At 37.8% G+C, this 26,476-nt stretch overlaps 2 protein-coding genes across 6 annotated transcripts in view; one reads left to right on the top strand and one right to left on the bottom strand.

The window, feature by feature from the left end:
- Positions 1-2,631, bottom strand: part of tbck (TBC1 domain containing kinase) — a 114,791-nt gene extending 112,160 nt beyond the window's left edge. Inside the window, exon 1 of one of the 3 annotated variants that reach the window (XM_003226388.4) lies at positions 2,525-2,631. The gene's annotated coding sequence lies outside the window, so the exon portion shown is untranslated. Of the gene's footprint in view, positions 1-319; positions 456-2,340; positions 2,474-2,524 lie in introns of those variants that run through there. The other 2 variants (XM_062982622.1, XM_062982621.1) reach the window with 2 other exon arrangements.
- The window catches only part of aimp1 (aminoacyl tRNA synthetase complex interacting multifunctional protein 1), a 41,985-nt gene continuing 18,091 nt past the window's right edge, over positions 2,583-26,476 (top strand). Inside the window, exons 1-6 of one of the 3 annotated variants that reach the window (XM_062982623.1) lie at positions 2,650-2,728; positions 7,823-7,896; positions 18,407-18,540; positions 22,143-22,256; positions 23,738-23,899; positions 25,172-25,380. In XM_062982623.1, coding sequence (XP_062838693.1) covers positions 7,895-7,896; positions 18,407-18,540; positions 22,143-22,256; positions 23,738-23,899; positions 25,172-25,380 — 621 coding nt within the window. In that variant the 5' untranslated portion in view covers positions 2,650-2,728; positions 7,823-7,894. Of the gene's footprint in view, positions 2,729-7,822; positions 7,897-15,328; positions 15,427-18,406; positions 18,541-22,142; positions 22,257-23,737; positions 23,900-25,171; positions 25,381-26,476 lie in introns of those variants that run through there. The other 2 variants (XM_062982625.1, XM_062982624.1) reach the window with 2 other exon arrangements.

Consider the following 26,476-nt stretch of genomic DNA (forward strand, 5'->3'; position numbering starts at 1 on the left):
ATACCTTATACAGTTAGACAAGTGGTTCTCAACCTGTGGGTCCCCAGATGTTTTGGCCTACAACTCCCAGAAATCCCAGCCAGTTTGCCAGCTATTAGGATTATTGGGAGTTGATCTGGGGGACCAACAGCTTGAGAACCACTGAGTTAGACCACTGATCCACCCAGCTGCATGCTAGGAACATTAACTGGCTGTGGCCCTCCAAGGTTTCAGGTAGAAGTCATTTCCAGTATAACCTTGTGGCAAAAAGGGCATAGTAAGCACAGCAATTGAAGCAACAAGGGTGCTTTGTAGCTCTTGAAAATCAATGTGTGCTAACCTGTGTTTGACAATTGATTTAGCCCCATCTAGGTCCATGGGCAAGAGACAGTAGGAGAGATGCCTTCTAAGGAAATTTTACACACCACTTCCCTTCATCCAATGTGACTGGAAGGAATTGGACGATGTCTTGGACACTAGGGAGTTGAAATTCAGTGTAAGGCAACAGTAGGGCCAGAAAGTGATAAAGCCCCTGCCAGACATCTTAGTACAAAATGTAGAAGAACCAACCAGGCAGAGGTCAACAGTGGAGTGATATGCTTTAAAACCAATCTGTTTTTCATCCGGAATTAAATCCTCACTTCTCCATACTCTTAATTTAAGTCTAAGACAACATTCCTGTGGAGAGATAACCAAGTCATGAGGATCACCTTGAGGACTCTTCTTGTAGATAAAGATAACAAAAGCTTTTAACCAAGCTGCAGGATCGTGAGAGAGCAAATGTGACATAGTGGATTGAGCACTGGACTTTGACTCTTTGACCAGGATTTCAATCTCTTTGCTCAGCCACAGAAACCTGATGTGGTTTGATGCCACATCAACTGCCGTAGCTCACTGCTATGGAATCATAGCTTTGAGTTACGTCAGTTAAAGTGGAATCAATTGGCATTAATTCCACAGTGAAGATGCACCCTTTGTGTATGAGGTGTCTATGAAACACACATGAATTTAGTGTTCTCCAAGATGTGCAAATCTTCCAAAATTCAAAATCCAAAACATTAATATTGGGAGTACTGTTCCCTCACTTATTGCAGGGGTTATGTTCCAGGACCACCCGCAATAAGTGAAAATCCGCGAAGTAGGGACACTATGTTTATTTTAATATACATTATTTTAGTAGTTATACACTATTTTAAGTCTTTATCAACCAATTGTGTGTTGATAAATCGCCTCCTTCTCCTCCTGTTGCCACTTGGGCTCCTTTTCTCTCCCTTCAGCTTATCCTTCCCTCCCTTCCTTAGGCTGTAAATTGTAATTTTTTCATTATTTATAGTATTATTTTAGAGTTTATCGAAAAACTGCGAAACAGCGAATCCACGAAAAGTGAACCGCGAAGTAGTGAGGGAACACTGTATATCAATATTCTAGATCAGGAATGGACAAACTTTGGGCCTCCAGGTATTTTGGACTTCAACTCCTAAAGGATGTTAGGAATTGTGGGAGTTGAAGTCCAAAACATCTGGAGGGCCAAAGTTTGCCCATTCCTGCATTAAACAATATTGAGCCTGTGTTGTCAAAGGCTTTCATGGCTGGAATCACTGGGTTGCTGTGACTTTTCCAGGATGCGTGGTCATGTTCCAGAAGAATTCTCTCCTGACGTTTGGCCGGCATCTACATCAGGCATCCTCAGAGGCTGTGAGGTATGCTGAAAACTAGGGGTTTATATATCTGTGGAAGGTCCAGGGTGGGAGAAAGAATGCTTGCCTGCTTGAGGTAAGTGTGAATGTTGCAATTGGCCACCTTGATTAGCATTTAATGTCCTTGTAGCTTCAAAGCCTGTCTGATTGCTGTCTGGGGAATCCTTTGTTTAGAGGTGTTAGCTGGCCCTGATTGATTCATGTCTGCAATTCTCCTGTTTTTTGAGTGTTGCTGTTTATTTTCTGTCCTGATTTTAGAGCTTTTTTAAAAAAAATATTGGTAGCCAAATTTTGTTCATTTACATGGTTTCCTCTTTTCTGTTGAAGCCATTGAAATTAACAAGCATGTGGACAATTTCAACAGAAAAGAGGAAACCATGAAAATGAAGAAAATCTGGCTACCAGTATTAAAAAAAACCCTCTAAAATCAGGACAATAAATAAAGAACAACACTCAGAAGACAGGGGAATTCCTGACATGAATCTCAATCAGGGCCAGCTAACATCTCAGAACAAAGGATTTCCCTAGGTAGTAAACAGCCAGACCTTGAAGCTGAAAGGCTATTCAATGCTAACCAAGGTGGCCGATTAGAACATTCACACTTGCCTCTCCCACCCTGGGCATTCCAGATATATAAACCCCACTTGCCTAGTTTCCAACATACCTCACATAGATGCAGGCGAAACGTCAGAAGAGAATGCTTCTAGAGCATGGCCATACAGCCCGGAAAACTCACAGCAGCCCAATATTGAGACTTCTCTCTTTAATTCTACCCCTTTCACACAAAGCAGGTAAAAGCTCTCCTTTCCTGCAAAAGGAGCTTCCACAAAAAGCCCACCAATAAGTACCTGCAGATCAGGCCAGTCTTTCCGCCTGTGACTCCGCCCACTCTGCTTCCCGGCCCCTCACCCCATTGGCTAGAGCCGGCCTCGGCGCAACGCGCATGCGCGGCGCACGGTCCTCTTTCTTTCTGGAGGAGGAGAAACGCGCGCATGCGCATCGGCTGCCGGTTCGTGTTTCCGTGGCTTCTGAGGCAAGGCGACGTGAGGCGGGTAAGTTTTGGGTTTTTTTTAAAGGGCCTCGCAGTTTGTGGAACCGAACCGTCCCCATATGGAAGGAGGTTGTTTTGTTGTTTCTGTTTGTTTCGAAGGGATGTGGGATCAGCTTCTCTTTCGCCTGAGAGGAGGCTGGTTCAAGGCAAGGCCTGTAAAAGGCAGGTGGCTTTAAAGCAGGCATGGGCAAACTAGGGCCCTTCGGGTGTTTGGACTTCAACTCCCACAATTCCTAACAGCCGGTAGGCTGTTAAGAATTGTGGGAGTTGAAGTTCAAAACACCCGGAGGGCCCAAGTTTGCCCAAGCCTGCAAAAAGAAGAGAGAAAAAGCAAGGCCACAACCTTTGAGGCAGCCCTTGCTTGGGTGTATCCACACTGGAAAATTGATGCGGCTTGACAGCACTTTCATTTTTTTATTTATTTATTTACAGTATTTATATTCCGCCCTTCTCACCCCGAAGGGGACTCAGGGCGGATCACATTACATATATAAGGCAAACATTCAATGCCTTAACATAGAACAGAGACAGACAAACACAGGCTCCGAGCTGGCCTTGAACTCATGACCTCTTGGTCAGAGTGGTTTGTTGCAGCTGGCTACTCACCAGCCTGCGCCACAGCCCGGCCTGTTTCCTTGCATGCTTTTAAAAAACTGTATTTCCCTGATGAACAAACATATGGTTTTGTATACCTGCAAAGGCATATGTGGCTTTTTCTAGGTCTAATAGAGCAATCACTGCAATATGAACATGGAATTTGTCATATGGTCAACATAGTTGCACCATTATGAAATATATGACATCCTTTTTAAATATTGTCTTGAAAATTGATTCTATACCATACAAAGTTTAAAAATAAAAGCAACTGATTTCATATCAAACTGATGAAAGTATTCATCAAAACTGAAGTCTAACAGCATGTTATTTATTACTGGTCTTTGGAACGACACCAGGGTGCTTTGTCAGAGGCCAAAAAGACATGGTAAAGCTACACATCCCATGGTTCCATGGGAGTTCAAGTGATTCAAACTGCATCAGTTCTACTGTGTAAATGCCCCCTCTTCCATTGCACAGGCCTGCTATGTTTTATAATACATTTTGGGGGTCTTGAATTTGAAAAGACCCCCAAAATTGTACTACAACTTATGATATAGTACAATATATTGTACAATACTAATAGTATAATACATTGATTCTGTATTGGTATAATATAGTGAAAGGTAAAGGTTTCCCCGCGACATTAAGTCTAGTTGTTTCCGTTTCTGGGAGTTGATACTCATCTCCATTTCTAAGCCAAAGAGCCGGCCTTGTCAGTAGACACCTCCAAGGTCATGTGACCAGCATGACTGCATGGAGCGCCGTTACCCTCTCACCAGAGCAGTGCCTATTGATCTACTCACATTTGCATGTTTTCAAAATGCTAGCTTGGCAGAAGCTGGGGCTAACAGCGGGAACTCACCCCGCTCCCTGGATTTGAACTGCTGACCTTTTGGTCAGCAAGTTCAGCAGCTCGGCGGTTTAATCTGCTGTGCCAACGGGCGATCCAATAATATAGTATGGTATAATAATACAATAATTATATATGATATAGAACATCAATGTTACTAATAATGCTGCAGTTTTTTAATCATGTCAGAAGCGACTTGAGAACATACTGCAAGTCACTTCTGGTGTGAGAGAACTGGCTGTCTACAGAGATGTGGCCCAAGGGACACCTGGATGTGTTACCATCCTGCTGGGAGGCTTCTCTCATGTTCCTGCAAGCTAGAGCTGACAGACGGGAGCGCACCCCATTTCACAGATTCAAACTGGCAACCTTCAGGTCAGCAACCTAACCTTCAGGTCAGCAGTCCAGCTGGCACAAGTGTTTAACTTAGTGCACCACCACGGCTCCAATATTGCAGTGTGGTGGTAAAGTACAATATAGTAATATATAATGTTAATATTGTGCTATGCTAATTATATAATAGATTGTATATACTGTACTCACATCCAGGATTTAAAGTACCTGATGTGTTGTTGTTTTATGTTTTTATCTTGTTTATCTTATATATTGTTATACTGTTTTAATGAACGGATTGTGTTTTAACTTATGTTGATACTGGACTCGTCCCCATGTGAGCCGCCCCAAGTCCCTTCAGTAATAAAGTTATTATTATTATATTGTAAATACATGTAATATTGATAATTATTTTATAATGTTATACAATATAATAATAGTGCAACATAATAATAGTATATAATAATATTGTAATATAATGATACTAATATATTAAATACAATTACTACTGATAATATATAATAATATATAATTATACACTAGGAGCCCCCAGTGGCACAATTGGTTAAACCCTTGTGCCGGCAGGACTGTTGACTGAAAGGTTGGTGTTTCAAATCCGGGGAGTAGGGTGAGATCCAGTCTGTCAGCTCTAGCTCCCCATGTGGGGACGTGAGAGAAGCCTCCCACAAGATGGTAAAACATCAAACATCCGGACGTCCCCTGGGCAATGTTCTTGCAGGCGTCCAATTTTCTTACACCAGAATCAACTTGCAGTTTCTCAAGTTGATCCTCCTTTGGAGGCTTTTAAGCACAGGCTGGATGGCCATTGTTCGGGGGTGCTTTGAATGCAATTTTCCTGCTTTTTGGCAGGGGGTTGGACTGGATGGCCCACGAGGTCTCTTCCAACTCTATGATTCTTTGATTCCTGACACAAAAATAAATGAATAAATAAATAAAAGCCAGTTTTTTAAAAATTACCACAGTTCTTTCACGAATTTCATTTAGTCAGATATTATAAACAGGTAAAGCAGCAGATGGTCAGAAAAGCATAGGTTTATGTTTTATATATGTTTTAAGTGCTACTGTTTTGTACTACATTTAGTATGTTGGAAGCTACTTTGTGTCCCTTCGTGGGAGAAAAGTGGGATATAAATAAAAATGATTTTTTTAATTATTATTATTATTATTAGTGATGGAACAAATCTGAAGTTAATTTTTGGATTGGGAATACCAAATTCTTACAGAACTAGCATGCATTATTTTAATTAAAATGTTATATTTATCAATGTACCACCTTTTCTCTCTTGAAAGGGAACCAAGGCAGTGGGAAAAAAGGTTTGTTTTACCTTCAGCTTTGCAGGATTGTGAATTTAGTTTTAACAGGTTCTTAATTTGTCATTTGGCACTTTGCTCTGCTTTTTTTTTTTTTTACAAACATAGCTTTAGTAATTTCCAAAAGTGTTGTGGAGGGAGACATATTCATGGAAAGTAGGGATTGTAAAGTGTTTCAGATGGACACAGTAAAAGTATAATGATTGCTCATTAGTACATAATAAAGAAGCAGAGAGCACTCATTTTAGCATCCCGACAAATAACTTTTACTTCACAGTGGTTACAATATGATCTTATCCTGGTGCACTTTGAATGGTTATTTGGATCTCTCATGTATGCTATGTTAGGTGTGTGGGGGCAAAGAGAGTACAGGCAGTCCCCAAGTAACAAACAAGATGGGTTTTGTAGGTTTGTTCTTAAGTTGAATTTGTATGTAAGTTGGAACAGGTACAATTTGAAAGTGTAACACCAGTCATATATATACATATACACACACAAAAGCTTTGGATAGCATAGGGAAGATTTAACACCACTGTGGTGTTTGTTTTGCTGTCTGTGCCCCAGTTTAGAAGATTTCACCTCACTTTCTGTCCCTGTAATTATTGGATTGTGAAAAATTTGTGTTGTCGTGGAAACAAGGATTAGTGATAAAGCTTCAATGCAGACACCTTTTCCCCATGATAACTCTTTCAAGAGTGAATTCCGAGGGGTAGATTTCTCTCATTTCCTGTTGTCTCATCCCTGTTCTAAACTATGAGTTGTTTGTAAATCTGATGTTCGTAACTCGGGGACTGCCTGTATATATATATATATATATACACACATGATGTTCAAGGGTGCACATTCATGTATATAGAGGCAAAGCATGTGTATTTATGCAGATGGTTTCAAGCTCAGTCCCTGAAATCTCCAGTTAAAGAAATATGCCCATTGAGCGTCGACTGGTCCATGATGGATAAGACTTTTACTTGAGACCATACTGTCAGAGTAAATGAAATTGGATAAATAGTAAACCTGGCTATACATAATTTCATATGTTGCTGCTAGCTGAGGATAAGATATTATGCAAGGTGCATGGATTAAATATACATGGTTTTATTTACCCATGTGCCAAAAAAACTACCGGGAAGTTTGTGAGCCCCTGCAGATAAAGTCCAAGTTCAAGTATGTTCAAGGGTTCAGTATTATCCATGTTGTTAGATATCCATGGGAGGAATGTATCCCCTATATGTGTGTCTAATTCATGAATGTTTGTATCAAAATAAGGGTTTAAAATATCATGCTACTCTATTGTTTTTACTGTAACTGATTCATAAAAAGTGTGTCTGTATTTATTTCATCCAGTGCATTGTCCAGGCACAGAGGTGTTTATGCTCTTGCTAGCTATAGATTTCAAGTTTAAGCACTGCTTGACCCTGTTCTAATTACAGAAAGAAGCAATAAACAAGATGTTCTTCCATATTCCCATGCTGTAACAAGTTATGAGGACCTTTGAAACTGAAAATATTAAATAGTATATAAGGGGTTAGTTCTTCACATAATATGGCTCTTAAAGGGGAGTAGAAAGACTGCAGACAGAAAGAAACTACTGGAAGTGGATGGCTTGTCAACTGATTCCAGGAGATGTCAGTGTCTTTGAATTGCAAGAGTAGTTTGTTACTCATGATCTTTAGAAATGTGTAAATTGTTAGTCATAATCTTGTCTAATTATGTCTGTTTTGATTCTGCTCAGTATATGCTGTATGTATTCCCCTCCCACATCTATTTGTTCTTTTTCATTATTCTGGAATACACTATAATTCTTATTTCCTTTTACCTCTTAAGTCATAATAGTGGCTTATTCTGATGTGCCATTGCAGAAGTTTTATGCAGATTTTAAAATTCTTATTGGAAACTGATATTATAGTGTGTTTTTAAATAATCAATAATATCTCAACTGTGCTTGGAGACATTACTATGCTTAATATTGCCTCTCCTGATCAGGTTCTTACAAAGGATATATTTGACGGGGTCCTGTCTTCCTCTGAGGATCTCTGCTCTGGCTGTGCCTGTTAAATGTGAGTTTGTCTCAACATGTGCTGCTGTGAAGCATTCCTTTGGATCATAGAAGATCATAATATAGGCATTGCAGGAGGCAGAATGACATGCTAAAATCTAAAAAGGGGACTTCTGTCCCCGTGTGTACTTCATAATGTTCATTAGGACATAATGTTCATTCGTTCATCCGGGGAGGCCCTCCTTTCGCCACTGCCTTTATCCCAGGCCCGTCTTGTGGGAACGAGGGAGAGGGCCTTTTCTGCTGTGGCCCCCCCGACTGTGGAATTCACTACCCACTGAGATCAGGCAAGCCCCCACCTTGTTAGCCTTTAAGAAGGATCTAAAAACATGGCTTTTCCGATGTGCCTTTGGGGAGTAAATGTTATATTCCTCTTTGGTTATTCCCCTTGGATTCTATCCTTTAGACTGCTCCACCATTTTATATCCCTGTTCCCTTTATTCGTATGCCTCTCTCTCCCGAGTTTTTAATTAAGTGTTCATGTGGCCCGCCCTGTTTTTTACTGTTTTTTCTGATTTGTGCTGTAATGTATCTGATTATTTTTGCACTGTTATATTGTGTTATGATATGTTGTTTTATTTTGTTATATTGTATGGTGTCTGGGCATGGCCCCATGTAAGCCGCCCCGAGTCCCCATTGGGGAGATGGTGGCGGGGTATAAATAAAGTATTATTATTATTATTATCAACACAACAACGTTGTATGGCACAGCAAACAAGATAGATATGCTGGATTTCGTTTCGCAAAACCACAAGTCGAACACTTCCCAAGTGTCTAGGACTGTGTGATGTATTTTCTGATGATGTGTGCAGATCCCAGTAGGGTGGCCTTTTGCAGTTGGCAGATGGTGATTTTGTCAATGTCTATTGTTTCCAAATGCCGGCTGAGATCTTTTGGCACAGCACCCAGTGTGCCCATCACCACCGGGACCACCTGTACTGGTTTCTGCCAGAGTCTTTGAAGTTCAATCTTGAGGTCCTGATAGCGGCTGAGTTTTTTCTGTTGTTTTTCATCAATGCGACTGTCACCTGGGATGGCAACATCAATGATCCAAACCTTGTTCTTTTCCACAACTGTGATGTCTGGTGTGTTGTGTTCCAGAACTTTGTCAGTCTGGATTCGGAAGTCCCACAGTATCTTTGCGTGCTCATTTTCCAATACTTTTGCAGGTTTGTGATCCCACCAGTTCTTTGCTGCTGGCAGGTGGTACTTGAGGCATAAGTTCCAATGGATCATTTGGGCCACATAGTTGTGCCTCTGTTTGTAGTCTGTCTGTGCGATTTTCTTACAGCAGCTGAGGATATGATCAATGGTTTCGTCGGTTTCCTTGCACAGTCTGCATTTTGGGTCATCAGCTGATTTTTCAATCTTGGCCTTAATTGCATTTGTTCTGATGGCTTGCTCCTGGGCTGCAAGGATCAGGCCTTCTGTCTCCTTCTTCAGGGTCCCATTCGTGAGCCAGAGCCAGGTCTTCTCCTTATCAGCTTTTCCTTCAATTTTGTCAAGGAACTTTCCATGCAGTGTTTTGTTGTGCCAGCTGTCAGCTCTAGTTTGTAGTGCGGTTTTCTTGTACTGGTTTTTTGTCTGCTGTGTTTTGAGGAGTTTCTGATTTTTGACTTCAATCAAAGCAGGTTCTTCACTTTGCTTGACATATTCTGCCAGGGCATGTTCTTCTTCTTTGACTGCTTGCTTTACTTGTAAGAGTCCTCTGCCCCCTGATCTTCTAGGCAGATATAGCCGGTCAACATCACTGCGAGGGTGCAGTGAATGATGAATGGTCATGAGTTTTCTTGTTTTTCTGTCCAAATTGTCCAGTTCCACCTGTGTCCAATTTATAATGCCAGCAGTATATCTTATGACAGGTATGGCCCAGGTGTTTATGGCCTTGATGGTGTTGCCTCCATTGAGCTTGCTTTTGAGAATTTTTCTGACCCTTTGTGTGTATTCTTTGCTGACCACAGTTTTCACATGTTCATGCTTGATGTTGTCCAGCTGTAGTATGCCCAGATATTTATAGGACTCTGGCTAGTGAGACTTTATTGTTTGGCCATTGGGCATATTTATGCCCTCACTTTCAATGATTTTTCCCTTCTTCAATGCCACTGTCAAACATTTGTCCAAACCAAACTCCATGTTGATATCAGTGCTAAAAATTCGGACAGTGTTGGTCAGAGACTGGATTTCAGTTTCTGTTTTCCCATATAGCTTCAGGTCATCCATGTACATCAAATGTGAAATTTTGTGAGAATTCTTAGATATTTGATAGCCGAGATTTGTTTTTTGTAAGATTGTTGACAGAGGGATCATGGCAATAATGAAAAGCAGAGGGGACAATGAGTCTCCCTGGAAAATTCCTCTCCTGATGTTGACAAGTCCATAGCTTTCATTTCCAACAAACAGTTCAGTTTTCCAGTGCTCCATTATGTTTTCAATGAAGGTGCCAACTGTTTTACAAATCCCGATGGCGTCCAGGCACTTGATGATCCAGCTGTGTGGGAGTGAGTCAAAGGCCTTTTTGTAGTCAATCCACGTCATGTGAAGATTAGCTTTTCGGCTCTTACAGTTCTCCAGAATCATTTTGTCAATCAATAACTGGTCTTTTGTGCCCCTGCTTTTCCGTTTGTTGCCTTTCTATTCATCTGGCAAGATGTTTTTTTCTTCAAGATAGTCTTGAATTCTGTCAGCTATGATGCCAGTCAGTAGTTTAAACATAGTGGGCAGACACGTTATTGGCCTGTAGTTTCCTGGTGCTGCTCCTTTTGCTGGATCCTTTTGTATCAGGTATGTTCTTCCAGTTGTTAGCCATTCACTGATACTTCCTTTCTGCAGCATCTCATTGGATTGTTGGGCCATTTTTCCATGTAAACTAATCAGATGTTTGAGCCAAAATCCATGAAGTTGATCACTACCAGGCGATGTCCAGTTCTTGACTTTTTGCACTCGTTTGCTGATCATTTCAGTTGTTATTTCCATCAGTTCCATTTTGTTCTGTGAGAATTTTCCTTCAAACTCCTTTATCCACCCAGCGTTTTTGTTGTAGTTTTTATTATTTTCCCAAAGTTCTTTCCAGAACTTTGTTGTTGCAGTTTTCTCTGGCTTTATGGTTTTATGTCTGTTGTTTGGTTCAGACTCTGGTAGAACCGTCTTTGGTCTGATTGAAACAGTTGATTTTGTCTGTACTGGATGATTCTGGCTTCATACCTTTCAATTTTTCTGGCTGTTGCTGTAATTTGTTCTTTCACGATTTCCAAAGCTTCTTCAATTTTTCTGGTGTTCAGCCAGTACTTTCGGATCAGGTATTGCTTGATTTTGTCATTCTTCAGTTTCCTCTCTTTCATATTTTTCAGGTTACTTGCATCTGATCTAAGTTTCTTGATTTTCAACTCTAGCCTGACCTTCCACTTTGGTTTTCCAGTCGATTTTCTTTGGGGCTGCCTTGGTTGTAGGAGCCCAAGTTCTTCTGTTACTATCACTGCTGCACTGTAGGCAAACTGGTTTGTTTGTTCAATTATTATTATTATTATTATTATTATTATTATAGAGAAAAACTAATGAGGAGGAAAGGACATTAAACTTACGTATGTGTACTATTCTCTTTATTACTAGACCATCCCCAATAGATACTTTTTTCCTACTGTTGCCTGACATTTTAATGCTAAAGAGAGCCTTTGCAAGGAGAAGTGGCAAATAGGATTCTCATAAGGTGCCCTATTGTAGTCCTGAGATCATTAACATTACTCAGTTGCTTTATCCTTTTATACTGCTAACACTCTGCGGGCACTGGGTTTTTGGGATTAATATATCAAAGAAAAGGCATGTTAAAATGTGCTATTTTCTCATATTTTTGAAATAAAAATATAGCAAAACTTGAATAATCAAAACTGTTTTGTGGAATTGGCAAATACAATGCTTGAAATGCATTCCGATCATTAAATACATCATATAGAAATATTGGGCTTCACAGTTCAATTTTATGGCAGTTTACCAAAAATGAAACAACTATGTATTAGTGCAACTTCCTGAGTCTTATGCCAAAGAGTGTTTAGTATGCCGTAACATGCCTTCTCAAAGTTAATGTAAGATCAAATATTTGGGAAAACTCAGGTGCACAGCAGAGAGAAAAGTATGTTTTGTGCCTTAGTAATAATTTGTTCATTTCCTTTTTTTGTTAACTGCCATGAAGTCAACTTTGACTTCTAGTAACACAATGAATAGAAAGTTCTATGTCATCCTATCAGCAACAGTCTTGCAAACTCGGGGCTGTGACTTCCTCAATAGAGGGGGTCTTTCTCTTTTCATACTGACTTCTTATACCTCCGACTTCTATCTTACGAAATGTTTGTATCCAGCAGTATTTTCTTAAAGTGTCATATGTTCTCATGATATGCCAAAGTATAACAGTTTCAGTTTCGTCATCTTGGCTTCTAGTTTGACTTGCTCTAGAACACATTTTACTTTTTAGTAGCCTAGCCCACTGTATCCATATATAGTAATTCTTCTCTAGTACCACATTTCAAATGAGTTGATCATCTTGTCAGCTTTCATCACTGTCTAGTTTTCACAACCATGCATAGAACATAAACAATCTTAAATTTATGTCTTTAGAATCTTTAGGATTTTGTTTAGTACCTTAATAGTTGCCCATCCAAGTCCGAGTCATCTTCTGATTTGACTGCAGACTCCATTCTGATTAATGACTGAGCCAAAGTATGAAATTTTTTACCTACTTCAATATTGTTATTGTTTTCTTTAAAGCTGTTTAAATCGTTTATGATCATTATTTTTGTTTTCAGCTGTTAGTGATCTAGCAACTGTCAGCTTCTGAAGCAGCAGGGAAATGGTAGCCATTCACATGAATTCCTCTCTTCCCACCTGTTCTCCCACTATTCTATTTTTGGGCCAATACTGAATTTTCCTTGGAATTCTACAACCCTAATGACTTAGCCACCTACTATCAGAAATTTTAAATGTTGTTTTCCATAAGCTCTCCCAAGTTCTACACTTTCTTTAGATTTCCATTTTGATAAATATTTTAGTGGTACTTAGCAACTGCTTGGACAGAAGCTTTAAAAATTGAAATAGCACATGAAAACAATTTAAACTGCAAATTGGCTATGCTTGGCAAGCAGGTCTATTCTCCCTTTGGGTGTTGAATGCAGATGATCTAAAAGCAACAATTGCCTAAAAGAAAGTCAGTTTCTGCCCATACCCCTCTAGTGAAATTGGACTGAATAAGGATTTTCATTGTCACTTGTGTTCACAGGGAACCCGTGGGCTGTGGTTAGTAATGTGTTACAACATTGGTCCAAGTGAAGGATCAGAAATCTTTGCTTTCTATTAGAGCCATGTGGAAACTATTTAGAAAATATATTGTATAAGTGCTATTGCTGAGTGGAATCTAGAATGCCTTATGTGTGTCCAGCATACTACTTGTGGGACCTTAAAGGAATCCTTATAAAATGGGAGGATTTCCACTAATTGTATAAATAAGTTCTGACCCTTCAAGGATGAAGATCTAAATGCTGAGCAAGAAGATTCTTCTGTGAATATTTTTGGCAAAACGGCATTGTAGTTTCCTCTTGACAATTCAAGTTTGGCTGTTGTGATACAGACTGAATTTGTAAATCACATATGTCGTTTAGCAAATGAAACTTATTTTGTAAATAGGTTGACTAATAAATCTAAAGAGCCAGAGTAACCTATTGTGTGTTCATTTATCTTCTAGTGCAGTCAAGCATTAATATATTGTGTTTAAATACTAGTTTGATTCAGTAATTATTTGAGCTCCAAAGATGGTCATTGTACCACTTTTTAGGATTATGGGGGAAAGCAGTTTTTGAACCCAATACTGCTTCTTTGGGACGGAAAGAGAAATTCTGTTTGTGAGTTTCTTTAGGCCAAGACTGCACTTGGATCATTTGTGTTCAGCACCTGGAAAGAGAAAAGGTCCACTTGCCAAGCAGAGGCAATGTAAAATTTAAATTACTTTCATGTGCAACTTCAGTTTTAAGGAAGCAACTGGTGGGGTAGGATGCTGCCTCCCATTTAAAAGGTTATATAAATAAAATTCAGGCCAGCTGTCATAATTTGCCCATTCGTGACTGTATAATTAACAAAATGATTATGTGATGGTAGCTCTGCAGTGGTCTATAAAATTGAATTATTAAGGGTTTTTATGACAAGGTTTTAAAATATTCTTCCATACAAATTGATGTTCATGCTTTTTGTTCATTCTTTGTAACGTGTAAAGAAATATAATACTGCTATATTTCTGTTTTTGTTAAATTTTTATTTAAGGTTGCCATAGAGCTTTTAAAGAAGTAGAACATATTGTAAAGCTACCTTGAATACAGAACAATATAAAACATAGTCTGATATTTTGTACTTTTAGAATAGGAGCATAATAAGCTGCCTTGTACAGCTTCATAACATTGATATGTCCTGCATAGTATTGACAGCTTTGCAATAGCTATCTGGGGTTTCAGTCAATATATATATATATGTGGAACCTGCAAAACCTGTTTTGTGATGACCCTTGTCTCAAGTTCTAGCCAGGACTGATCCAGTTTTGCATCCACAGTCTGACAGAATTTGGTGGGTTTAGAGCAAGACATGGGCAAACTTCGGCCTTCCGGTTATTTTGGATTTCAATTTGTTGAAGTCCAAAACATCCAAAGGGGCGAAGTTTGTCCATGCCTGGAGATGGTTAGTACTTACATGTTTTTGTTCTGCTTATTATAAGATCATTAAGGAGAAATATGTTCTGTGGCGGCAAGCAAAATATGGGCCACAACACTGACCAAGCAATGCAGGTCAAAAGTGAGAGAGGCAGAAGAGAAGCAAACATGCAACTGATCACATGTAAAATCCAGGAACTGGGTTGAAGCCTGGGTGGTGCTTCTACACACTGGAAAGTTTGGCTCCAATCCAGTTCTAGGACCTGCAGTGTCTGAAGCTTCACAGCTGTGGACAATTTGGGTTTTTTTCCCTGCACTCCCCACCCTCTATCCCAGTGTGTGTAGATGACTGGGGTGCCCATAATCAGTTTCACTATGCAGTGTGGTTTACATCTAAGCTTGCTGATGTACATTACAGGGCCTATTTCGAGTATCCTGCAATTTTGTTTATCCCAGTTTGAGACCTCTAAAGTGTGATCTTACATGCATTTGTGCTGCACATCATTTTAAGACTGTTTTGAGATGCTTTCGGTCCATGTTAAGTGGTCATTGTAGTTGTGCCCGGTGATAAGAGAGAGTAATAATTCTATCTGGGAGATACTTTGAAAACCTTTGTAGCTAAAGAGGAGAGTATATAGAGTAATATTTCTGCTTACGTTAGATTAGTAACAACTATTTCCAGTCTTCTGAACTCTTCTAAATACATAAGACAGAAATACTACTCTGATAGCTTATTCAAGCAGTGTGTAACTATAAATAACTGACAAGAACCAGTTGCTGCCAAGCACTGTGACTGAGTGCCTTAGAAAGTGGTGTTCCCTCTCAATTTCAAAACTACCAAATTATTTAGTCAGGTAATGTAGAAAGTAAATGAATATTAAAGACTTCTTCTGATTTTAATCATTCTGTTTACTTGTATGCCTGATAAGGCCAATTTATTATAAAGTTAGTTGATTTTGAAATATCTGATGTACTTAACTCTATAACTTGTAAGTATGAAGCTGGGGAAAGCTGCTGTAGTTTTCTGTAGATTGTTCAGTAGTTTCTTTGACCTACAGCTACTGCTCTAATTTTGGATATTTAAATTTTGCTGCCACCTTAAATTCTTTCAGCTTGTTAAAAAGATAATTCTTTAAAATTTATTTTATGTTTGTGATTGTGTACTTGTTGGCTGCATGCTTTTTGGATGTGCAATATATATTTTTGGAACTCTAAATATAGCTTCACTAATAGGAAGCCTTTATTTTTTAGGGGTTAGCAATTGTACATTTAAGTCGGATGCATCAGTAATACATTTAAACAATATTTAGTAGTATATTATCAACACAAGGTATGTATATGAAACATACAGAATTTAAAATAATTTGGCTTGGGTTTTTCATGCTCTGAATAATCTCAGTGAAATCACTGTGTTAAGTGAATCATAACTAATCATTTTGATTTCATAGTTTGAATCTGTTCCTTTTTATTGATTTTTTTCTGAAAGAAATCAAAAGAAACAAGGTGATGTGGGTTATTTTGGTAATAAGGAATCAAGAGATCATTTTTGCTGAATATGATCCATCCAGTTTTATGAATGAAATTACAGAATTGAGAATATTCTCATAATAGTCATGTTTATATTAAGTATGTCATCTAAATTCTATCCTTCCTAAATTAGCAAAACTTGGAAATCTTGTTACTTCGTGACTTTAATATTTATATAAAGAAAATACTGTATTTTATATTTAGCTAATGAAATGTCAGGTATTATATGAATATAATTGGAAAGATCCTAAATATGGAACAACAGCAAAGACTAGAATTTAATCAACATGATTTGTTGAAGCTATAGTAGTCTTGGATAAGTTAGACAAGATGTAAGTGTTCGCTAGATATTTTTTTGGGGGGGGGGGCAGGGGTGGGGAGAAATTCTCACCAGCTTCAGCTAAGATGGCCTGTGATCAGGAAAGCTGGAATTTGTAGTCCAAGGCATTTGGTGTCACCAAGTTGAGAGAAACTACTGCAGCAGACTTTGATTTATTCTTTGTTTCTATTAACTTCGGTACTAGAAAATACAGAAAACATATCTAGCAATCTCTCAACATATGTTTGTTGCTATATGTTACAGATATTAACAGTTTCTGCATTCGACACTGGGATCTAAAGACGTACTGTACTTGAAGAATCTCCCCATTCTTGTCAGCGTCCAGTTACTTCTTTAAAAAGTTATTTAAGTAGCAACCATTGTATTTTATTTGCTAAGTTAATGTGGCAGAAATCTACAAAATAAAAATTATGTTCTTAAAAATTAGAAACAAGAGATTAACATTAGAAAAGCAGACATCAATTTATTTTATAAATGGTACATAATCCACATTCCTTGTTCTCTCATACACACACACTCACACTCTCTCTGATCATGCCCAGTAATTTTCATTTTTAAACTCTTATTTTGGAGGGAGCATAAATACAGGATATATTACATAGACTCTGTATTGATTTTTATTTAAAAATTACAAGTAATTCCCTTGACGTTTACATTCAATTGCGTCATTTTGATCTTTTTATGGCAATTTTGGCACTGTGAATTGATGGCAGTTATCTACTGTTGTTTTCAAATTGTATTATTCTACTTTTATGCTATATGTGTTGACGGGGGTTTGTTATTACAATTTTATGTGACTTGCTTTATACTTTTGTACTGTTTTTACCTTTTGTACTGTATGTTATATGTGCACCCTGGAGTGCCTTGTAAGCCGCCCCGAGTCCCTTTGAGGAGATGGTACCAGGATATAAATAAAGATGATTATGATGATTATTATTATTTCTCATTATTTAAAATTATTATTATTTCTTTTGATGTTATCCATCCATTTATCCACATTTTCTGAAATTAACCTTTATGATTATGTTGGCTAAAATCTAAAATATATGTTCCTCTATTATGATAAAGATTTGTAGAAACTTCTTTGACAAGTGCAAAATCTGTCAAATTCAATTGCATATTTTTCCTAAGCCTTGGTTCATTAGTAGATTTCAGAAACCCGTGCATCAGCTCAATTCACTTTGAAATTGCAGCATAAATACTATTGTTTTTGGCTAAGGTTATATTAACATTTTTGACCCATGATAAAATGTGCTTTTTAATTTTAAAAAGTTGATTTCATTTGGCTATTAATATCATTATTGTTTGTTTCTCCATTCAATCCCTCCTCGGGGTATGGAACAATATTAAAGACTTCAATTGTAAATTTTGTAATGAATATATTTGGCAGGGTACACTCTTAACAAAGACAGTGGTTTCGAGCTTGTTAATTGGCTTTTACAGATGTTTTCCCAGCTATCATTGTAAATCTGTTTTTCTTTTAAAACGTTGACTTTGTAGGATATGTAAATATTTTTCTTACTGATAGATTGATTTTAACATGAACAATCTCATCCATAAACAAAGTAATATACTTTCAAAAAACAAACAAACAGAACCCTGAAGGAAGAAAAAATTAAAAAAGAAGATATTAAACTAAAACACAATACTAAGAGACCCTGTTATAGGGACTTACTCAGATTCTGCAAACTATGAGCCATGGTTTCCTTGATTGGTCCATTCAGTTTGTAATGATTTAATCATTACAATATCTTTTCTAGCGAGTTATCATCTGTTACGTCCAAAGATTGAAATCTTCACTGTAGTCATTTTAGTATGAGAGAACATAAAGAGAATTTTTACATTCTATATATGCTATGTATTCTCAAAGATGACCACTAGTTCAGTATAATAAGCCAGTTCATTCAGGACAACAAATAATTGCCTTAATAAAATGCTTACATTGTTCTGTTTATTTTTTTATTTAGGATTTTAGTTCGTTCTTTGATGAAAATGGCAGCCAACAATGCAGTCCTAAACAGACTGGAGCAGAAAGGTGCAGAGGCAGATCAAGTTATTGAATACCTCAAGCAGCAAGTTGCTCTTCTAAAGGAAAAAGCTAGTAAGACATAAATCCTTTTCTCGGTTGTTAAATGTCTATACGAAATCAAGATGTACTCTGATGTCTCTGGTTTTGAATCAAGTGTGTAAAATCTCATGTGTTGAGCCACACATTTCCTCCATCTCAAAATAAAATCAAAAGAATATGATTTAGGTGTTACTTGACAATACAGTCTATAATGGGAGAACACTGAATTTTAACTCTGTAATAGATGATGAATGGAAATATATATAGACGAGAAAGTGTGCTAAGACATTGAAGATTTTGTAATAAGTAACCAATAACTACTACTGATGAGAAAGTATCTGGTTCCCAATGCAAATTATCTTCCAGAGTGCATGGCTGCATCATTGTAACAGATGTTAGGGCAGTGCATGAATAACAGTGGTCAAGTTCAGTGGTGATTAACCCAACAACTGTTCTCAGCTAGAAAGGGCCCATTGAATCAGCGGGATTTACCATTCTGGAGTTCAATTTTTTAATCCAGTTTGAACTAGGAATTGTGTTTAAGCTATGGAAGTGGTGTATCAAATACTGTTAATAAACATCTTTAACTACTGTTGCTATCTGGTCATCTTCAAAGAGTGGAAAGTACAGAAACATACTGATGCTCTAGAAAATTATGTCAACATTATAATAATACCAAATATAAAAAGTAACATGTTTTTAGAATTTTCTGTATTGCACAACGATACAGTCAATATATAATTTCTCCATACTATCTTAAAATAATTTCCAGTCATGTGTTGCTTATCTTATTTACTGAACAAAATAGTAGATTTTCACTCAATTTGAAAATTAAGAGATGGTGTGCTTATTTGTCACTGTTGTATTAGACATGATTAAAATTATAACTTGAATGGCCATGTACAATCCATAATCCGAACCTTGAAAGCATGAATGGGTTGGCTCGCTATGTGCAAACACAGCTCTTTCGTTTTATTAAAATTAAAGTTTTGATCTCATATTATGTGGCTGATTATTGCCTGCTTTTATTTATTATTTGATAGCAGTTTTCCACTGTTGTACTATTTTAATTAATACAGTGATTTGTGGATCTGAAAAACACCTGCCAAAAGAATTGAAATATAACTTTTTCTCAGAAGATGGCCAGACAGCAGAAATATAAGCTATTTAAAAATAAACGTACTAATCCACTGTTGGAGTTCTGTTTAACAAGTATAGTAAATTAAGAGTTGCTCCATTATCTATTTACAGAATGTAGGTGATACTATATCTTAGAAATACTATTCTTCTGGTCAGATAGAAAGAGTGAGTGTGAACCATACAAAAGTCAGTAGAAAAACAGCATTTCCCTTTACACTCCTTTTTACTCTGACATGATTAAAATCTGTCATATGACGTTCCTTTAGAAAAATCACATAAATGATCAATCTAATCTAGCATTAAGTTGGCTAATTAAAAGTGTTGCTTGCAAATCTTACCTAGAAGCTTTTCCTAGCCCAGCATAAAAATGTGAGATTATAATGATTGCTCTAGCGATCCTTCAACTTAGGGGTGTTAGAAATTTAACCTGTGACTTTGTACATCTAAAACATGTGATGTGTTGCCCTTTCCTTGTGACCTCTGCTCTTTTCAGGATCTCCTGAATGTAGTACCTTAGTTACTTAACAGTTTTTTTATGATAGGAATTGTATTTTGACTTGCTCAATATTGAACAAATCATTTTTTCATGATCTAGAAATACCATTAGAGCTATTCAAATACTGCTGTTATGTGTCCTATGTCAGTTACACTTAGATGTTTTATACAGAACAATATACAGCTCTGTTTACTGGGAGCCAGAAGATCTGGACTGAAACCAAGGACATTGTCAAGGAGGAATGAAAAAGGCACTATCTATAGCCAAAAAGAAAGAGGAGACTCAATTCATGACAGATAAAACTTCTCAGGCAGAAATAAAGTTAGAACTTTGAATGCTAGTGTTCAGCTATTCAGAGACAAGGTGAACTGCAATAGTAATGAAATAGGAGAAATAGAAAATAACAACAAAACAAAAGAAAGAAAGAGTAAGAGACCTGTTGCATAAAATTTGAGAAATCATAGAAATTTAAACACAGGGGCAGGAGCACATTACTTGAACAAGTAGAAATAAAAAGACAATGAAAACAATACACATAGTAACTATATAAAAGGACAAAAGGGTAAGAAGTTCATTCAAAGAAGAACCATGTGAAGATGGACCTCCAATTTTAGAAAGTAAGGTGGAATCTGGGCGAAATAAATCACCAGGAACAGGTAGCATACCAGTAGAACTGCTTCAATATATAGAACTACTCTATTTCTAACTAAAATCTGACAATAAGTATGGAAAACAGAAAGTCTCAAGTAAGCCATGGCCCTGATTCTGCAAGATTTGAGTAGAGCTGTTGGTGATGATGGGGTGATTTGGAGATTGACTTGATAATAATATAGAAAAATACTTGTAGGTTGCAATAATAAATATTTAGCCATTATAGAACCAATATAAAATATCTAGAGTTCATTTCACTACAGTTTACATGAAATGGTCTGTCATCTTTCTTCCATCCCAGCTTTCTTCATGTAGTAAGAAGGAAGGTTTTAAAGAATAAACAGTTTGGCTATGCATTCCATTGTAATAGGCATATAATACTGTTCCAAATTGTATTCCCACAAGAACCTTAGAGCAACAGTTCTTTCTTAGAACAGGTGCCAAGTTACAGGGAAGGGTTGGAGAGTCAGTCTGATTAAGAAAGCCTATTTCTATTTATGCCATGGAATTAATTACAAAATACCTTTGACATAGAAGGTATTACTGTGGTGTTTTGACATTAGTATGGGTGGTAAAATACTGAAATATGTAGGAAAACTAAGGTGCTAAGTTCTAATAGAGTCATTTTATGGAAGAGCAATAAAGTCATTCTATGAAAGATGAAGTACTTTGGCTACATAATGAGAAGACAGGAAAGCTTGGAGAAGATAATGATGCTGGGGAAAATGGAAGGAAAAAGGAAGAGGGCCCACCAAGATGGATGGATGTAATCCTTGAAGTGACAGGCTTGACCTTGAAAGAGCTGGGGGTAGCAACGGCTGATGGAGCTCTGGCGTGGGCTGGTCTATGAGGTCACGAAGAGTCGGAAGTGACTGAACAAATAAAGAACATAACTTGGAACAGTAGGCAATAATACTAAGATCTTCGTATTGCAGACCTTTCATGGAATGACGACTTTTCCTTCCAATTGCTGTGTTGAAACCTCCTCCATTGTCATGGCAGCTCCTCTTGGTTTTTCCCCCCATTCTTCCATATTTTTCAAATCAGAATAAATCTAGAATTTGAGCATTGCAAGAAGTAATTTTGTGTACTTATTTTTCTATTAGTTTGACAATTATTACCCTATGATCTTAAGGAAAGGCCATTAGCAAAATGCAAAAGGAATAGTGTACCTACTTATATGAATCAACATTGTTTCTGTCTTTTAAGAACAAGTGAGCTTTGTGTCAATCTGATACTTGTTAACTAACATAGCTCAGATTTTTACTAAAAAACAAAAGGAAAATAACCATATTGTTTAATGCAGCCTGTCATTAGTAATTTTTAATGAGATGTCTGTACCCTGTAGTCTTGCAGGCATCTCTGAGGGAAGAGAAGAAACTCCGAGTTGAAAATGCTAAACTGAAGAAAGAAATTGAGGTGCTGAAACAGGAATTGATCCAGGCAGAAATTCGAAATGGAGGTAACTGAATTTGTACTGGAAGGGCAGTGTTGTATTATAATAATCACCATCATTGACATCTTCATTACCCACCTTGCCATTCTGCTCGATTATGCCAGCATAGATTTTCCTTTCAGCCTTAAGTATCCTTTTTTCAACTGAGACATTTAAAAATATACTGTGTATATTTTTTACATTATAAACCATTCCAAATGTTTCTATGCCTGAAAGTATTAATTCACTAGTTTTATTAAAAACATGCGGGCCTCAGATTTGGCATTAGGCAACTGTCAATTTTTCAAAATATTAACTTTAACCTCTTTATGTTGGTGTTTTGTTCTATTTTCTTGGTATAGTTTGAGTGTGTATCAGTTACACTGTTAATTTATATTTCTCCAATTGCAAAAACCTATTGGACTATAGAAATAAATCAGAGTCTGCGATATCAAATAGAAATAAGACTTGGTTAATTATGGTTAAGATATAATCTTATTGCTGTTTGCTTTATAAATAGCTATCATTTTAAATAAAACTTGACAGTAAAAGTCAGAAGGGTATATAGGTTTATGTGTATGTGTAAGTAATCATAAAACTGGATACATAAAAGAAAGTTTTCAATTTACATCTCATTTTATTTTGATACAGTAGAGTCCCACTTATCCAACTTTCACTCACACTACACACCGTATTATACAATGAAAGGGAGGGAGGGTGGGTGGGCAGCAAAGGCGCAGCGGCAGCAGAAGCTTCCTCCTCTTCCTCAATGGCCAGCCTGCCGAGGAGGAGGAGGATCTCCAGCAACAGCGAAGGGGGCTGCATGCAAGCCTCGCTTGGGGGCTGCACTACCCCCACCACTTGTCCTCTTCTTCCTCCTCTTCCTCGATGGCCAGCCTGCCGAGGAGGAGAAGGATCGCCAGCAACAGCGAAGGGGGCTGCATGCAAGCCTCGCTTGGGGGCTGCACTACCCCCACCGCTTGTCCTCTTCTTCCTCCTCTTCCTCGATAGCCAGCCTGCCGAGGAGGAGGAGGATCTCCAGCAACAGCGAAGGGGGCTGCATGCAAGCCTCGCTTGGGGGCTGCACTACCCCCACCGCTTGTCCTCTTCTTCCTCCTCTTCCTCGATAGCCAGCCTGCCGAGGAGGAGGAGGATCTCCAGCAACAGCGAAGGGGGCTGCATGCAAGCCTCGCTTGGGGGCTGCACTACCCCCACCGCTTGTCCTCTTCTTCCTCCTCTTCCTTGATGGCCAGCCTGCCGAGGAGGAGAAGGATCACCAGCAACAGCGGAAGAGGCTCCTTCTTCTGCCACCCTCCCTTTTATCCAACAGTTTTGCTTATCCAGCATTCTGTCATTTATGTGGGATAACTGAGACTCTATTGTACATATTTCACCAAATAATCTTAACTAGTAGAACAGAATTTTGTATTGACTATATTTTTGTAGCTAAAATCTATAACATTGTTGCATTCAAAATAGCATGACTCTTATTTTGTGTTTGCATTTAGTGAAGCAAATCTCAGTACCAACCAGCGAAACACCTTCTACAGCATCTTTTTCAGAAGGTTTTTCTCAGCCAGCATCTGCTGCAATAACCCCATCTGCTCCCAAGGACCAGCCCAAAGGAGCAAGTGAAGAAAAGAAGAAAAAAGATAAAGCGGAAAAGAAAGGTAATGCTGTTTTGTCAATAAATGTAGGGGGAAAATGTTAAAATTAAAATTAAAATGTCAAAATTAAAAATGTATATACAAATTAGTATCCTGTATCCAAAATGTTTGAAAGCAGAAAGTTTTGGATTTCATATTTTTTTGGATTTTGGAATATATATATTTGCACATGCATACAAAATAGACCTAAATCAAAACATAAAATTCATGTATGTTTCATATACATCTTATACAAATAGTCCGAAGGCAGCTTTTAATACTTTTGTATATGAAACAAAATTTGTGCACATCAAGCTATAAGAAAACAAAGGTGTTACTATTACAGCCATTCAAGTAGACAACTCTGGATTTTAGTATTTTAAATTTTGAACTTCTGGATAAAGGATGCTGTATCTGTAATACTTTTCATATTAGTACAAGAGTGTTTCCAGTTAAAAAATGCTGGCTCTTGTAAAGATATAGAAAAGATAAATACACCTCAGTCCTTCACATAACATCATTTCTCACACACCTACTTTTCCTCTCCTTATCTCTAATTCTCTGGGAAAAGTGAATCTGTCTTTGTTGCATTCTCTGTCTCCACAATTCCACACCTCTTGACCTGGACAAACATTCATATCTCACATTTCTCTCAGCCTGCACTTCTGGCAGGTTCTCATTAGAACTGATATTGCTTTTTCCAGTCTCATGGGAACTGCCAGGAGATTCCAAAACAACTTTCTAGGCCACTTCTATCCTCCTCTGGGCCCTCTGAATCTATCCCAGCATTCCCTTCCTCATCTTCTGAACACTCAGAATCTGACCAGACTACATCAATCCCAATTATAGAACAATTCCAGATTTTCTGATTTGCAAATTAGCAAAGTTATACGATTCAAAGAATTATCTTTTCTATGCTGAAAATAGTATCTTGGTTTTTTTAGTTGCTCTGCTATGTTTCCACGTGATTATCTGTAGTTATAAATGTTTAAGGAAACCTGTTAATGCAGAACTGTAGCATTTAATGTCTTATTTAAAATAAGTAAAAAAATGTACAGTACTCACACTCATCAAAATCTGCTTGTTAGTTTCAACTGGAGTGGACCTAAAGAATCAGTGAAATGTACTGTACATTAAGTATTAGCTTAAGTTTTCATTGATTCAGTTGGTCTACTTTAGTTAGGACGAATTGCTGATAGACCATAATGTTATTTCATTTCAGGAAAAATGGAAATGCTTAATATTACTAATTTGCTTAAATTGCATTGCATTGAGAGATCCAATCTGTCTTACTAGGGGAAAAGAAGGAGAAGAAGCAGCAGTCAGCAGCAAGTGATGACTCAAAGCCTTTGGATGTTTCCCGGCTTGATTTTCGTATTGGTTGCATCACAACAGCAAAGAAACACCCTGATGCAGATACTCTATATGTTGAGGAGGTTGATGTTGGAGAAGCAAGTCCTAGAACTGTTGTCAGTGGTTTAGTGAAACATGTTCCTTTAGAAGAGGTACAGATGGAATTTCTTATTTGGAAAAATAAGTTTTATGTTTAGATTTTTTTTTCAATTTTAATAAAATTGAGCATTTACTTTGGCATGTCAAATATGTGCTATGTACATGCTAAGGGAAAATTTCTCAGAATTCCAGATTTATAATTTTAGAAATGGATTAAAGGCAGATCTCAAGACAAATTTTCTGCTTATATCAGCACTATAAGCTGATTCGCTCCCACAAATTTTACTGGTTCTGTGATTTAGCCAATATTCCTGTGTGTGTTCATTCACTCAGTGTCAGACCTCTGGCAGCTGGGCACCAAGAACCACACACGGAGGCCAGTCTCTATCTAATATCTTTATTAAGGAAATATATAAAAGCAATAAAAACAAATGAAGAATATAGTTCAGAAGCAGACCTTTCAAATGAGGTCAAATATAGTCCAAAAATGTATAGTCCAATAAATGATATTAGAGTTCAAAGTTCTTTATCCAATACCGAAACACACACTATTGCCAAGCAATAGCCGTGGGGAAAGTCAGAGTCTTAAGAGTTCAAGGTAGCTTGACAACAAGGCTGGAACAAGGCTGGATATAACTTGGTTCTTTAACAAGGTCCGTGACTAGGTACAAGGTAATCCGTGGATCCTGGAACAAGGTCCGTGGTTGAAAGCAAAGCGATGCATAAACTTGAATACTTGATCCGGGAGGCAAGGAACTGGGGTTACGAAGTCCACACACGATCTCACTCCTGAAGCTGATCTGTTGACTCCGCAAAGAATCTCCCGCGCCAAACACCTATATTGGGTCTCGTTTTCCCGCCAACAATCTCTTTCCTTAGAGAACGAGAAGCGAAACCCAACTCTGTCCAGATGCATGACTCCTTAGAATTTCCCAAGGGAAGCAGGCCTAATCAGCCTGTTGTTTGGCAGCGATCCGTAAACTCCTCCGATTTGCTTCTCTGACTCCTCTGTCTCTAGAGTAAGATTCCCTCCTGGGAAACGGAGGGGAGGAATGCCCAAGGCCTGTTTTACTGAATTCTTGAGGACAAACATCAACATCCGGCAGGTGAAAGGACTCCGGCTCTTGTTGAACCGGCGAAAACCCCATG

Source organism: Anolis carolinensis, chromosome 5 (genome assembly GCF_035594765.1).
Source record: "Anolis carolinensis isolate JA03-04 chromosome 5, rAnoCar3.1.pri, whole genome shotgun sequence".
Taxonomy (NCBI): Eukaryota; Metazoa; Chordata; class Lepidosauria; order Squamata; family Dactyloidae; genus Anolis; species Anolis carolinensis.